This window comes from Apodemus sylvaticus, chromosome 7, assembly GCF_947179515.1.
Source record: "Apodemus sylvaticus chromosome 7, mApoSyl1.1, whole genome shotgun sequence".
Lineage (NCBI taxonomy): Eukaryota > Metazoa > Chordata > Mammalia > Rodentia > Muridae > Apodemus > Apodemus sylvaticus.
This window is the reverse complement of record NC_067478.1, coordinates 65429857-65444020: the sequence shown is the minus strand read 5'-3', so window position 1 is coordinate 65444020 and position 14164 is coordinate 65429857. Positions and strand designations below refer to the sequence as shown.

General features: G+C 43.5%; 1 protein-coding gene across 4 annotated transcripts in view; it reads right to left on the bottom strand.

Moving 5' to 3' along the window:
* Positions 1-14164, bottom strand: part of Iqch (IQ motif containing H) — a 192366-nt gene that overhangs the window by 170705 nt on the left and 7497 nt on the right. The window contains exons 2-4 of one of the 4 annotated variants that reach the window (XM_052188070.1): positions 13039-13161; positions 12476-12567; positions 5946-6060 (exon numbers count right to left, since the gene is read on the bottom strand). In XM_052188070.1, coding sequence (XP_052044030.1) covers positions 5946-6060; positions 12476-12567; positions 13039-13161 — 330 coding nt within the window. Of the gene's footprint in view, positions 1-5945; positions 6061-7555; positions 7601-7782; positions 7885-12475; positions 12568-13038; positions 13162-14164 lie in introns of those variants that run through there. The other 3 variants (XM_052188072.1, XM_052188071.1, XM_052188074.1) reach the window with 3 other exon arrangements.

The window sequence follows — 14164 nt, the reverse complement described above, 5'->3', positions numbered from 1 at the left end:
TGGCTTCAGAGAAGGAATTGGGTAGTGTTCCTTCTGTTTCTATTACCTCATAAAATTACAAAGTTTCTGTAAAGCAAAGGACACTATCAAAAGGACAAATCGGCAACCAACAAATTGGGAAAAGATCTTCACCAACTCTACATCAGATAGAGGGCTAATATCCAATATATACAAAGAACTCAAGAAGTTAGATCCCAGAAAACCAAATAACCCTATTAAAAAATGGGGTATAGAGTTAAACAAAGAATTCTCACCTGAGGAACTTTGGATGGCAGAGAAACATCTTTAAAAATGCTCAATTTCATTAGTCATCAGGGAAATGCAAATCAAAACAACCCTGAGATTTCACCTTAGATTTCACTCAGTCAGAATGGCTAAGATTAAAAACTCAGGAGACAGCAGATGTTGGCAAGGATGTGGAGAAAGAGGAACACTCCTCCACTGCTGGTGGGGTTGCAAATTGGTACAACCACTCTGGAAATCAGTCTGGCGGTTCCTCCGAAAACTGGGCACCTCACTTCCGAAAGATCCTGCTATACCACTCCTGGGCATATACCCAGAGGATTCCCCAGCATGTAATAAGGATATATGCTCCACTATGTTCATAACAGCCCTATTTATAATAGCCAGAAGCTGGAAAGAACCCAGGTGTCCCTCACAGAAGAATGGATGCAAAAAATGTGGTATCTATACACAATGGAGTACTATTCAGCCATTAGAAACAATGAATTCATGAAATTCTTAGGCAAATGGATAGAGCTGGAGAACATTATACTAAGTGAGGTAACCCAGTCTCAAAAGATCAATCATGGTATGCACTCACTAATAAGTGGATATTAGCCTGGAAAAGTGGAATACCCAAAACATAATCCACACATCAAATGAGGTACAAGAAGAATGGAGGAGTGGCCCCTGGTTCTAGAAAGACTCAGTGTAGCAGTATAAGGCAAAACCAGAACATGGAAGTGGGAAGGGGTGGGTGGGAGAACAGGGGGAGGGAAGGGGGCTTATGGGACTTTCGGGGAGTGGGGGGACCAGAAAAGAGGAAATCATTTGAAATGTAAAGAAAAAATATATCGAATAAAATAAAAATACATCGGAAAAAAAGAAAAAAATTTAAAAATCTATACCCAATCCAAATCCTATTTATCCGCTTATGCACATGTACTAGATGCCTTATTGCAAACAAACTCAACATCTGGAGGAACACACAGACCAGGCAGTTTGGTAGTTAGCTTTGCCTCAGCATCTTTGTGTTACAGTTTTCATTTGTTATAATTGCAGTAAATATGCATTGTTGGTAAATTATGTATGGCTGATAAATTTAGAGAAAAATGAAATGAGTATTCTAATAAGCAAGTCTGGAAACTTGATTTATCCACAGTATCTGTTATAATGGTCCATTTCTCTGTCAACTTAGAATCACCATGGAAACACACCTGTGTCCATGAGGGTGTTTCTAGGTAATTTGACAGAGGTGGCAGCATCCTATGGGCTGGAATCTCACACTGAATACAAAGGAGAAACTTAGCTGAGCCGCAGCACTCAGCTCTCTGCTTCCCTGCAGACATGTGACCTCGCACCGGGCTACCATGCCTTTGTCCCTAGATGGGCTATCCTTCAAATGACTAGACAGTCGAGGCGCTTCCTTCCTTATGGTGCTTCTGTGTGGTATTTTGTCACAGCAATAGGAAGTGCTGATAATACAAATAAGACTTCAGGTTCCAGTTTTACTCAACTATATTCATCACTGCTTCTATACTTTTTCAAGAGGACTCTTCAAAGAGGGAAAGACCAATACAAACTTTCTTTTTTTTTTTCAAACTGTCAATAATGGTGTATAGCTTAAGATGCTCATATTTTTAAAAGCTTAGGAAACAATTCTTAGCTGTGATCCTTAATTAAAGTTAAGCAACTCCTAGTTTTCATCTAAATTTTGTAGCAAGAAATCGAATTCCAAAAACAGCTACCAGCTTTAGGGAGAAAATGTATAAAACAGCAGCTGAAGCTTGCCTAGGTAAACGTTAGTGACCAAAGGTTGCAATTGCCCAGTTGGATTTTACAACTATTTAACAGCACAGGCCTTTCCACCAAGCAGGAGCCTGCAGCCTTCCCAGAACTCCACAGGGCAGACTCTGAGCTATCATTTTTGTCAGTGATGCTGCTTTCTCCTCCTCTTCCTCCTCCTCCTCTTCTTCTTTCTCCTCTTCTCCCTCTTCCTCTTTCTCTTTCTTCTCCTCTTCCTCCTCCTCCTTCTTTCTTCTTCTTGTTTGAAACAGGGTCATTCCATGTAGTCCTGGCTGTCTTGGAACTCTCTGTGTAGAACAGGCTGGCCCTGAACTCAAAGATCCACTTTCCTGGGCCCTCTAGTGCTGGGATTAAAGGCAGGTGCCACTAGGCAGTGCAGATGTGTATTTTAAAAGCAGATGTCATCAACATTTAGGGATAAAACATGTCCATGGAGTCAGGTCTGGATGAAAAGTCAGGGCAGGGTGGCAAAGGTCTGTTCCCTCTCTCAACAGAGCCTCCCTAGTACCAGGGAGCCCAGTGGCGCTCTCGGCAGTCAGCACACGCACACAAACTCCCTGTCTTTTCTCATTCTCATTTACTAACACCCAAAACTCGAAGGAAAAATAATCTTCTGACAAAAGATTAATTTTCCTATGGAATAACAATAGCAACTATATATTTTACAATGATCCAACCTCAGGTACTTTCATTGCTTTTACAAGTCAAGATCTCCAGTCTCTGGTCTTGTGAACCTTCTAGATTTCTTAACACACACACACACCCCAAAACAAACAAACAAATGAAAACCTTGGAATGTAGTAAAAGCAGCAGTTACTGAACAGTTAGGAGGATGAAGTGTGCACTCCCTTACTCGGCGTACTGCCCCCTTTTCATCAGGGATTTATTGTCTGCTATACTCTTACTGATAGTTTGTCTCCTCTGACGCAACTGTAAGTTCTGTGGCAGCAAAGCCCTGATCTATCTTCCTCATTCCAACATGTCCTTAACAATCTTTGGTAAGCAACCACAGTGTCTGAAGGGTTCTTATGTAGCAAGTGCCACGACCGAGGCATGAGTTAGCTGCCCTGTGCATGCGCAGTTGCTGCAAAGATGCTATACCTGGGCCTGCGCACACAGGAGCCACAAGGATGCTTCACCTGGGCATCCTTGAACTCACTTTGAGTAGTCTCCGTGCCGCTTTCATTTACTCCTTCAACAAGTATCTACTGAGAGTCCCTGGCATGGGACAGCAGCGAACAACTAGCATAGACTCTATACTCATTAAGCTTGTTATCTAAAAGAACAACAAACCTTAAGGGGAAAAAAAAAGCCAAGCAAGTCACTAGCTAAGTATGATCACGGAAAACTACAAGACAATGTAGGCATTTATAAAAAGGGTTTCTTCCCTATGATGGCTGTGTATCTCTCTGTTTAAAACGGTAACTTTTATGATATGGACATTCAAACCCAAACAGTTATCATAAAAAGAATGTCACAGTGGGTATGAGCACAGAGTTGAGACCCTGCATTTCTACCAACTCAGATATGCACAAGCTGTGTTCTCCTGGACAACATATCTAGTATTGTGTACCTTAGTCTCTTTCCAAATAAACCAAAGATAATGGCAACACCTCCTTCTAGGATTGTCCTGAACATTAAACATGTTGATATTTCAAATCATGAAAATCTGGTACCCAAGGAAGATGATTGTGATTACTTTGGGTAGTCAATATGTACTGCATGTTCTACCCCTCTTGGCTATGATCTAGATGGCCTATTGTGATGCTCTTAGGAGGTAAGGCAACGCAGATGTGTAGAGTACAAGGGTGGAATACTCAGAAATGGAGTTAGTGCTAAACTAGGAAATGGGCCCTCACCACATACCCAATCTGCCAGCATCTTGACTGAGCTTTGTAGCATCCATAACTGTAAGAGATGGACTTCTTTTGGGTCAGTTTATGATATTCCTTTGGATAAGGGTGAACTGACTAACACAAAGAGGGAACCAGAATCAAACTAAAAAACAAAAAACAAAAACAATAACAACAGCAACAACAACAACAACAACAAAAACTACTCCCTGGAGACAAAACCAGACACCTCAGGAGCTCTTTAAAAATTTATATTCCACCAAACTGAAAAATGCAAAGAAACAGACAAATTTCTAGATATATACAAACTACCTAAATTAAGTCAATAAAGGATATATTTCAATAAACCCAATGAAATAGGAGCAGCAGTTAACAATCCCCCAACTAAAAGAAGCCCAGAGCCAGATAAATTCAGTGCAGGATTCTACCAGATCTTCATAGAACTAATACTAATACTCTTCAAACTATTTTGCAAAACAGAAAAGTAAGGAACATCACCAGATTTCTTCTACCAAACGAGTATTACCCTGATACCAAAGCCAAACAAAGAAGAAAAAAAGGAAAGGGAAGAAAATTTAGGCCAAAATCTTTAATGAACACAAATGCAAAAATTCTCAATAGCACATCAAAAATAATCACATCAACATGATTATTCACCACGATCCAGTTGGATTTATCCAAGAGACACAGGATGATACACACAAACCAATAAACGTAGCCTACCACATAAGTAGGTGAAAGGCCAGAAACTATCATCTCATTACATGCAGAAAAGGCCTTGGAGAAAATCCACCATCCCTTTGTGGTAAGAGTTCTGGAGAGAATAGAAATACAGGCAACATATCACAACAAAATAGATGTAATTTATAGCAAGCCTACAACCAATATCATGTTAAATGGAGAGAAACTCCAAGCATTTCCACCAAGATAGTGAACAAAACAAGATGGCGCCTTTCTCCAGTCCTACTCAGCAGACAGCTAGAGGAAAGGAAGACATCAAAGGATCCTGATCTATAGATGCTGGGGTTCTGTATGTAAGACACTTCAGTCTGCCCCAGAAAATCCCTACACCTGATAAGTGCTCAGCAGAGCAGCAGGGAATGTTCCTTCTGAACTCTGGAAAACAGAAAGCATGCTTTGATTGACTTGACTTCTGTGCTATAGATACATTCAAAACAGTAACATCAAATTATAGAAAGGACAACAACCTGCTTCATATTATCTCATTTAAAGTACAATGTAAATATTTACTCTTTTAAAAAAAATTAACAGCTTCTCACAGACACTGAAACAGCAAGCACTGGGCCTAGATAGGTCTACACCAGGAACTTTGTATCTATACTGTAGCTTCTAGTTTAGTGTCATGAGCATTGTGGGATTCCTGCCTGTGAGAATGTGTGGGTCTCTGATTCTTGTGCCTGATCTTGGGACTCTTTTCCCTGTGTTAGGTTGCCTTGTCCAACTTCAATATGATAGCTTTTTTTGCTTTATCTTTTTATAGTTTATTTTGTCATGTTTTTATTTTAAAATAATGGGTTGTAGGCAGGTCTATATGGCATTTTCTTAATTAGTGATTAATAGGGGAGGGTTCAAGCCACTGTGAGTGGTGCCATCTCTGGGCTGGTGGTCCTGGTCCTGGGGTCTGTAAGAAAGCAGGCTGAACAAGCCGTGTGGCAAACCAGTGAGCAGCACTCCCCCAGGCCTCCGCATCAGCTCCCGCCTTATGTTCCTTCCCGGTGTGAGTTCCTGTCCTGACTTCCTTTGGTGAGGAACAGCAATATGGAAGTGTGAGCTGAAAAACCCTTTTCTCTACATCTCCCCATCAAAAATACTAGAAATTAATTTTTTAAAAGTAGCAGTTTTCTTGGGATATAATTTATATATCGGCAGGCTCCCTTTTTGAATGTGCACACTCACTATTTAGTGCATTTACAGAGTGGTACACTATATAACACTGAGTTATTTTCATTATCCCCAAAGAAACCTCATGTCCTGGCCTCCCATCCTTCTGGGCCCATGAGGCTCCTGGCAGTCACTCCACTGCCTGGCCCAATGGGCTCTTACCTTTGCTCTTGTAAGGCCACGTGGAAGTGAACCGCGATGTTTTTGATGTTGCCAACGTTTATCATAATCCATGGGGAAAATAAAGGATTTCTGGTCAATTACAGTTGGAATCGACCTAAGTAAGTAAACAGAAAGAGGGGTTAAAATCTCTTGTGCTGCCCCAAAGGACTCTCAAATCATAATGAAAAACAATGCTTACTACTTAGACTGCCTTCTACTAGGAAGAAGCTGCTGGTGATACAGGAGGCCAGAGCAATCTTTAGCAGTGCTGCACTGGGAAGCTGCAGCTGCTAGACTATGTGCAAGAACTCTTACGTCTGATAAAGACCTTACAGCAGCAGCAGAAAACACGAGCTCTGGCTCCGCTCACACACTGTCACACTGTAAAGCAAAGCTTGGTAGAGAGAAACACGTGGTGCTGTGTTTTGTTTAATAAAGCCAAATGACAGGCTAGCCAATGGTAAGTGTTTCTTTAAACTTCTGCTGTGTTGATAGCTGTAAGGATTAATAGCAGAGTTGGTGACAGTTCTTCCTTGCTAGGCAGTGGACTGCTGCAGAGCAACGTAAAAACACAGTAAAATTCTAAGAATGAGTAGATATGCCTCGTACTTAACTTTTTACATGTAAATGTAGGTTCAATTTCTATAACAGACCAAAATAATAAAAAAAAAATCAATAAACTCCACCCACCAATACAACTTTATCTCATGGTTTTACTATGATGCCCACTTTTGTATAATTATCTTAAAGAGCAACTTAAGACTTCTGGACTTTTCTCTAACATGTTAAAGACGTTGAATGTGGTCATCGCCATCCTTATGATAAGCAAAAAGCAAACAAAACACCACTTTCTGAACCCACCAGAGGACGGCAATCACTGGGCAAGGAGCTGCCTTGAAAAAGCAAGGCGATAGGATTCAGAGCCTCCGACTCAGAGGGGTCGGGAGCCTGGGAATAGCTACAGCACCAGCAGCCATGGGGAGGGCCCTTAAACTCTGATGACAAATTGCTGGAGGCTTGCAGAGAAGACACTCATAGTTAAAAGCTCACGTTTAATGTACCCACTGAAATACTCCTAGGTCTCATCTTGCTCACTTATTAGTACTGAAAGCCAGCTCTCGAGGAAAGTATTTTATAAAAGGTTTAGTCTGACCTGGAGAAGTATAGATCATAGACTGGTCTAGCTTTCCAATCCCACCTAAGGTAAAAGCTGGGCAGTGCCGAGAAAAACTTGTAAGGGCGATAGCCCCGGGACACAAACCCCACCAAAAGACCTGCCTATAGGAACACAGACAACTTCCGTGCACTTACATGGACAGCCACAAAACCCTGAGCAGGGGAAGACGGCAGATCAAAGGGCTGCAGGGGTCAGGCTCTAAGATAGAGTTTCTGAGGAAACCCAGACACCACATGGAGACAGAGATGCAGGAGGAAAGTGAATACATAGAGGTCTGAAGTCACAGAAAATGGTAAACACTGCATAATTTCTAGCCACTGTAACTCTCGCAGCAAAGGTCTAAGTAGCTTGTTCCCACTGCAACACTTCACATCCAACAAGAATAAGGAGGTATGCATATGAAAGGCAAGAAAAATAGGTTAGAGTGACATACTAAAATCCAGAACTGACTCCCTGGTGACGGATATTTTGGAATTATCCAGCCTGGAATAGAAAATAGGTATGATTTAGTGGAGAAGAGAGACAACTTGTCAGAATAGATGTTAAGTGTGACTCCTAATAACCTAAGATGGAATCAAACAAAACGCCACACCCATATACAATGTAAGAAACAAATGCCTCTGATAGGTTTACCGATACACACACACAAGGCAAACTCACCAAGGTGCAGAGGTGAAAAGGGTAAACAGCAGAATACCTGAGAACTGTGAGACACCCATAGACGGAGCGCCGTCCACACAGTGACAATCCTGGAAGAGGACAAAGGGACAGAACAGCGAATAACAACAGCTGAGAAGTTTCTGGAATTAATGACAGTTCCAGGAATCTCAGAGAACACTGGCCTGGAAAAGATTCCAATTATAGTTAGGCATATCAAATTCAGATGACATAAAGACAAAGGGAAACTCTTGCAAGAGAAAGAACACCTTCCCGTGAGGGAGGAGCTAGACCCCAAATCAGATGGCACATGTTTTCACAAACCAGGCAAGTGAGGAAATCTTCAAAATGTGTTAAACATACCAACCAGGGGTTCCAAAGTAGCAAAACAAGGCCCCAAACTGAAGGGGAAATAAAGATGCAAACCACAGTTCAGATCACAGCTCAAAAGCAAAATCAAAGCTCTTTGAGATTGAAGTCTGTATTTAAAAAAAATGTCCAAAGGAGATCCTTGAAAGCAGAATGGTGTGCCAGCCAGGGGCTCCCCAAGGCAGACAGACGGGCAGCCTCCGCCATGCTCCTCACATCCTATAGCCCCAGCTGCCTTGAAGCTTCTTTCTCCCTCTCAGCTAAGTTGGTTTTGTGTGTGATGTCCACAGCTTCTTGTTGGATTTAGAGGGGAGCACAGAAGAAAGAACCTCTGGCCCACTCTGAGGGGGGTCTCATGATGGAGTGTCATAAATTGTATTTATGACATTAAGGCCCAGTCTAATATTATTTATTAAACATCTAAGTGCCCTTCATATAGACTGGCAAGTATCAACACTCACTCTTTCTCATATGTATGTGTTACACATGCGCGCGCGCACACACACACACACACACTGGGGTAGGGTGCAGGGACTAGGAAGAGCCAGAGACCAAAAGCTGTAGTCCTGAGATTTGTGTCCTGCACAGGAAAGCTCAGAACAGGCTGGACCCACGATACTCATGAATGACAGGCAGCCTTTGTCATCTGCACCCAGCATGGAGAGAAACCCCTTTCTGTGGCCCTGGTCTTCCCTGCTACTTAGTTGTTTCCTTGTTTACTTTCCCTGCTCAAATACAAGCACACTCGAGTGTGAAGCAAAGGCTGCTGACCGTGCTGGTCCAGATGGCAGTCACTCTGTAATGTCACGAGTGGTGCTCAGCCACTAAGAGCAGTGTGGGCAGGAAGTCTGACAGCGTGGGCCACCGCCAGCACCGGGACCAGAGTGGACATACAGGGCAGTTCAGACCGCTCAGACTAAAATGGCTACTTCTGATAATGTCCTTATCTCTAGAAAGCCGTGCCCTCACCAGCCCCACTGATGACTTTTGTAGCTACTGGCCGTTTGTACTACTCCACCACCAGATTTTCCCTTGAGTACTAGCCGCTTACAAGGAAAAGCACATTTGTGAGAAGTTAGCTATGGAGTAAAAGGAGAATATCAGATGGCAGCCATTAGATCTGGACTGCAGTGCAGGCCTCACCACTGCCCATCTCTGTGATCTACGCCTCAGTTTCTTCATGGGGAAAAAATATCAGCCTTATGGATTTAAAGAAAGAGAAAATATCAGTTTTTTTATACTTAATGTCCTTGGGACTGGGGAGATTTCTCAGTGGGTCAAGGTGCTTGATGGGGCAAGGGCAGAGACAGGGGGATCACTGAAACTGGCTGCCTATCTAGTGCCAGGGTTAGTGAGAGACTCTCTCAAGGCAGAGGGGGACAGAACAGGACCCCTGAAGTCCTCTTCTGGCTTATGTACACATACCTGTGTACACACTACACATGTATTATGTATGTATGTATGTATGTATGTATGTATGTACAGCTCTACAGGCACATGAAAAAACCATTAAAGGAAGTCCATTTCAACCTGTTAAGTGTTGTTTAATTACTGACAGTGATGGAGATCACAGTATGATGATGGGACAACTGAGGTGTGCTCAGTCAGATCACTTTCAGGGGTGCTTAATTCACAGTGTCTCAGGCAGAGGAAAGCCTCACAGGCCTCAGCAAGGGTGACTCTCAGGTACTCATAGGAGCTGTGCTTCTCTGGCAAGGGGGCAGCAGAGGCCTATAGTACTTGGTGTTTGCGCCCCCTTTAGAGGGACTCGATGCCCCCAGGACATTTCCTACCAGCCTGACCACAAGGTTCTAGTCCTGGTTTCGAGGCTTACCTTAGCTTTTCATAACCACGGGCGACAGGAAACTTAGGACCAGGCTCCTCACCATTCAGAGGCCACCCCCCCATGTGACCCAATGAGTGCATGCTCACCCCAGGGACTCAGAGCACAAAGGCCGGCTCTGGCACCTCCCACCTCTGACTGGGGTCAGCCACAGAGAATCACAAATCAGGCAGTAGGTAAGATGACACCCATATGTATAAGAAAGGCAGAAGAATTATATTTGCATAAGAAAACAAATCAGGAACTTCTGTGTACAACTGTCCTGGTTTGCTTTTGTGTTGTTGTGATAGAGGAGGAAAGGGTGTCTTTCAGGTCACAAGCCCTCACTGAGGAAATTCAGGGTAGAACCTGAAGACAGAACTGAAAGCAGAGACCATGAAGGAACACTACCAGCTAGCATCCTCCCTCTGAATCTTGCTCTTCCAACTTTCCTTATGAAACCTGGGACCACGTGCCCAGGGGTGGCCATCACGCACATCCAGCCAGGTCCTCCCACACCAATCAGCAATTGAGACAATTCCCCACAGACAGAAGCATAGGCCAATATGATCCTGTCTTCCTTTCAGTAGGCCTGAGTCTGTGAACCACTTTACCCCCGGACTCTCCAGTAGCCCTCTGCACGCTCCAGCCGCTGTACGTGAGTCTCTGTTTACTCAGGTGCTGTCGCGCACTGTGATTTTTCACCAAGTTAGAATCTTTGCTCCAAACATAGATTCTTTCAAATCCCACAGAGCACTGGCCACAGTGCTACCCCAATGCACAAGTTCCTGTAAGCCTCCATAATATGAATTAGGTGTGGGCTGATAAGACAGTCTCCCTCAGGACAAAAAGGAGAATGAGGTTTTAGATTCAAACACTCAGCCCTAAGTGGAGATTTGGATTGTCAGTGTATTGTTACAGCAAAGAATTATGGGTGAAGCCAGATATGGTTGCTCGCCCTTGAAATCCAATACTAGGGGGTCTGAGGCAGGAGGACAACCGTTATTAAAGTCATTCTGATGATGACAACATATTCCTGTACCATGCTGTCCACCATTTGGCCAGCCCCAGGCCTGTTCTGCTTTCAGAGGCTCCCAGATGGAATGCATTTTCTTTTGTTCTTCAGGATGAGAACCCCGTGGTTACACATCGATGAAGGGCCCAGAAGGCAAATGGAGACTGTGTGCCTGAGGGTGGAAGTAGATCCTCACCCACCTCTCCCGAGGCTGCCTTCCCAGTGCCATGCCAAGTCTTAAAGGGGACTGTTCCAGTCAGCACTTAGCTTGTGAAAGACCCTGCGGCAAGGCTCTTAGCAAGGCTGTGCCTATCTACATTCCTGACAACAAACTATGAGGTAATAAGCTTTGGTGGCCTAAGATATTAACTTTGGATAATCTGTTATCAAGCAGTAGTAATTATACCTCGGTGGTGAGGATGAAATCGGTGAATATGGAGTGGTCTGAGAGGGCAGCTGCTAACAGACACAGGCTGGGAAAACATGAAGGATAGGGCAGGGTTGCTTCTACAAAGGGTGACAGATACCTGTGCCACCAACTTCATGGAGGGGGACATGGGAAGAGCCATGTCAATGCCACTGTTTAGCACTGAGACTTGGCTCTGTCCACACCGCTCCGTGTTACCTTGCGGTTTAGAACAATTACTCCATGCGTACCATCCATCGGTCACGTGTGCCTGGTCCATATGCAAAGCACAAAGAAGAGGCACAGGGATTTAAGACCAAGTACCAGGCTTAATCTATATCCCTTATTAGAGGCCCATGGCAGGCAGGAGTACTTCTTTTCAATTTAGTTTGAATTCAGTAAATCATCTCTCAGGGCATATTACATAATGGGTGTTTCTCTTGATTATTATGGAGACCAAAATTACTTTTAAGATTTATGTGTGTGTGTGTGTGTGTATGTGTGTGTGTGTGTGTGTGTGTGTGTGTGTCTATGTGTGTTTGGGTCTATGCATACCTGTGTGTATGCAAGTGCATGCACAGGCATGCATTCTATACACCGTGTGTATTAGGGGATAGAGGTGTGCCTATAGAGGCCACAAGAGGGTATCAAATTTCCTGGAGCTGGGATCACAGGAAGATCCAAACCATCCACCGTGGATGCTGGCAACTGAACCCAGATCCCCTGGAAGGGCAGTGTTCACTGTTCCTTCTGACCTGTCTCTCCAGGCCCCAGATTACTGTAGTAATAACGCACACATGGAAGTACAAAGCCGTAAACAAAGTACCTCATGAATGAAACACTGTAAAGTCCAACCCACCTTCACTGAAATGTTACCTTGGAGAACTTTAACTCTTTCTCACCAAAACACAATACAATCTAGGACCCCAAACAACAGCCCTGCTGGCAAGCAGGAAGCCTAGAAGTAGCCTGCAAACAGGCGTCCCTGAATCCCAAATTCTGACACGAACGTTAAGCACTTTGCCTACGAGGTGAAGGTTCTCGTGTTGCAGACTTTAGGCTCTAACGTGGCTGTTTTACTTACCATTTGGAGGTGATGGGAGAGTCTAGGCTTTTGTTCACAGGAGCCATTAACACCTCTTGGTTTACAACACCTAGATACTTATCGATGTGAATCTGTTATAGAAAAGTCAAAGCTTAGACCATTATGGTGGATGTAAGATACTTAGCTAATTTACTTCATTTCATTAGATCAATACTTTAAATTGTGTAATTAAGGTACCCCCATGCACAAAACACTATGTTATTACATGCCTAAGATAGCATTAGGCATCACAAGGCCAAATTACTTCAAATGTTCCCAAAATTATAATGAACAATTGAGCGTCAAAGCTTAATTGACCTGCAGCCCTCAACACAACTGAAACTATGCACCAAAGTCAGTAAAGGGCTTGGCTATGTGGATCTGACCCAGAAATTCCAACACGGAGTAAGTTCTTTCTTCTACTTGAGCTTTAAGCAGCAGTCTGAGAAAATGTCTGTGGCCACCCTAAACCCAGCTGTGCTGACAACTGCACAGGGACCTGTGGGAACCACCAATTCCTTCTCCTCTTTTCAGTGTTTCACTTTGTCCAAGGCTTTACTTACCTTTAACCCCATTTCAGTCCTTTGGATTGCTGTCTCAAGATTTTGAATGTCTAGAGGGTCTCTTGTCTCCTCAGCTGAGAATTGTATTAATTTCTCCTTTAACTGATGAAGGTCCTCATGAACCTGAACGCAAAAAAATTATATATATATAAATTATATATACATATGTACATATGTAAATATATTATATATAATATATAGTATATGTATATATATGGCTAGCCTTGTATTTTTCACTAAGAAGCCACAGATGACCTTGAACCTCCTTATACCTCTACCTCTACCTGTGGAAACTGGAATTAGAGGTGTGCACCACACACTGACTATTCCACAGTGCTGGAGACTGAATCCAGGACTGGGCAAGCACTCCAGCACCTAAGCCACACCCCGAGCCCTGCAGTTACTGACTGGGCAGGCCTCCCATGGGCTGGAGTTGCTAGGCACACAGCTTTGTGGTAGTCACTAAAAGGGCCGCCTCAATGGCTTTAGGACAGTCTGAATTAAGAAGATTATTGTCTCAGAGTTTGGACAAGAAGGTTTCCATACCATTTGTTTTTTGCTGCTACTAGAAACAGATACAAGACTGAAGTGCAGCCAGGATGACTCCTGCTCTCTCAGGAGGTAAAGCTGATGATGGAGACTGCAAATCTGAGCCAGACACTGATTTCCACAGACCAGTTAAGGTTAAAGACAAACAAACAAACAGGGAACTTCCATAAAAATAAAGGCTCTCGACACAGGGCCAGGTGGCTTTCCCTCCCAGCTGTCTGCCACACACTGCTCTGAGGAAGCAGCTATGTAGATGTGCCTTTGATTTTGATTTGCTTAGTGAGAAATGGAAATAATCCATGAGGAAAAGAAAGCAGCACATGGCATTGCTTTAACAATGTGTCCCTCCTCTAGTGTATGCTTTCCTTAGAAATGGTGAACACACTTCTGTCTGCAACCCTTGGGATCAAATGGGCATTGTGACACAAGGAAGCACTGACTCGCCTCGTGCACGTTAGAAGCAAACCAGATAAGTGCAGATGGCACTGATTATTGCATGGGCTGCTGCCACAAGGAAAAACACTTTGGTAGGCTAATGCATAACCCAGACACCTGTTTCAGCGGCAGGCACATCCAC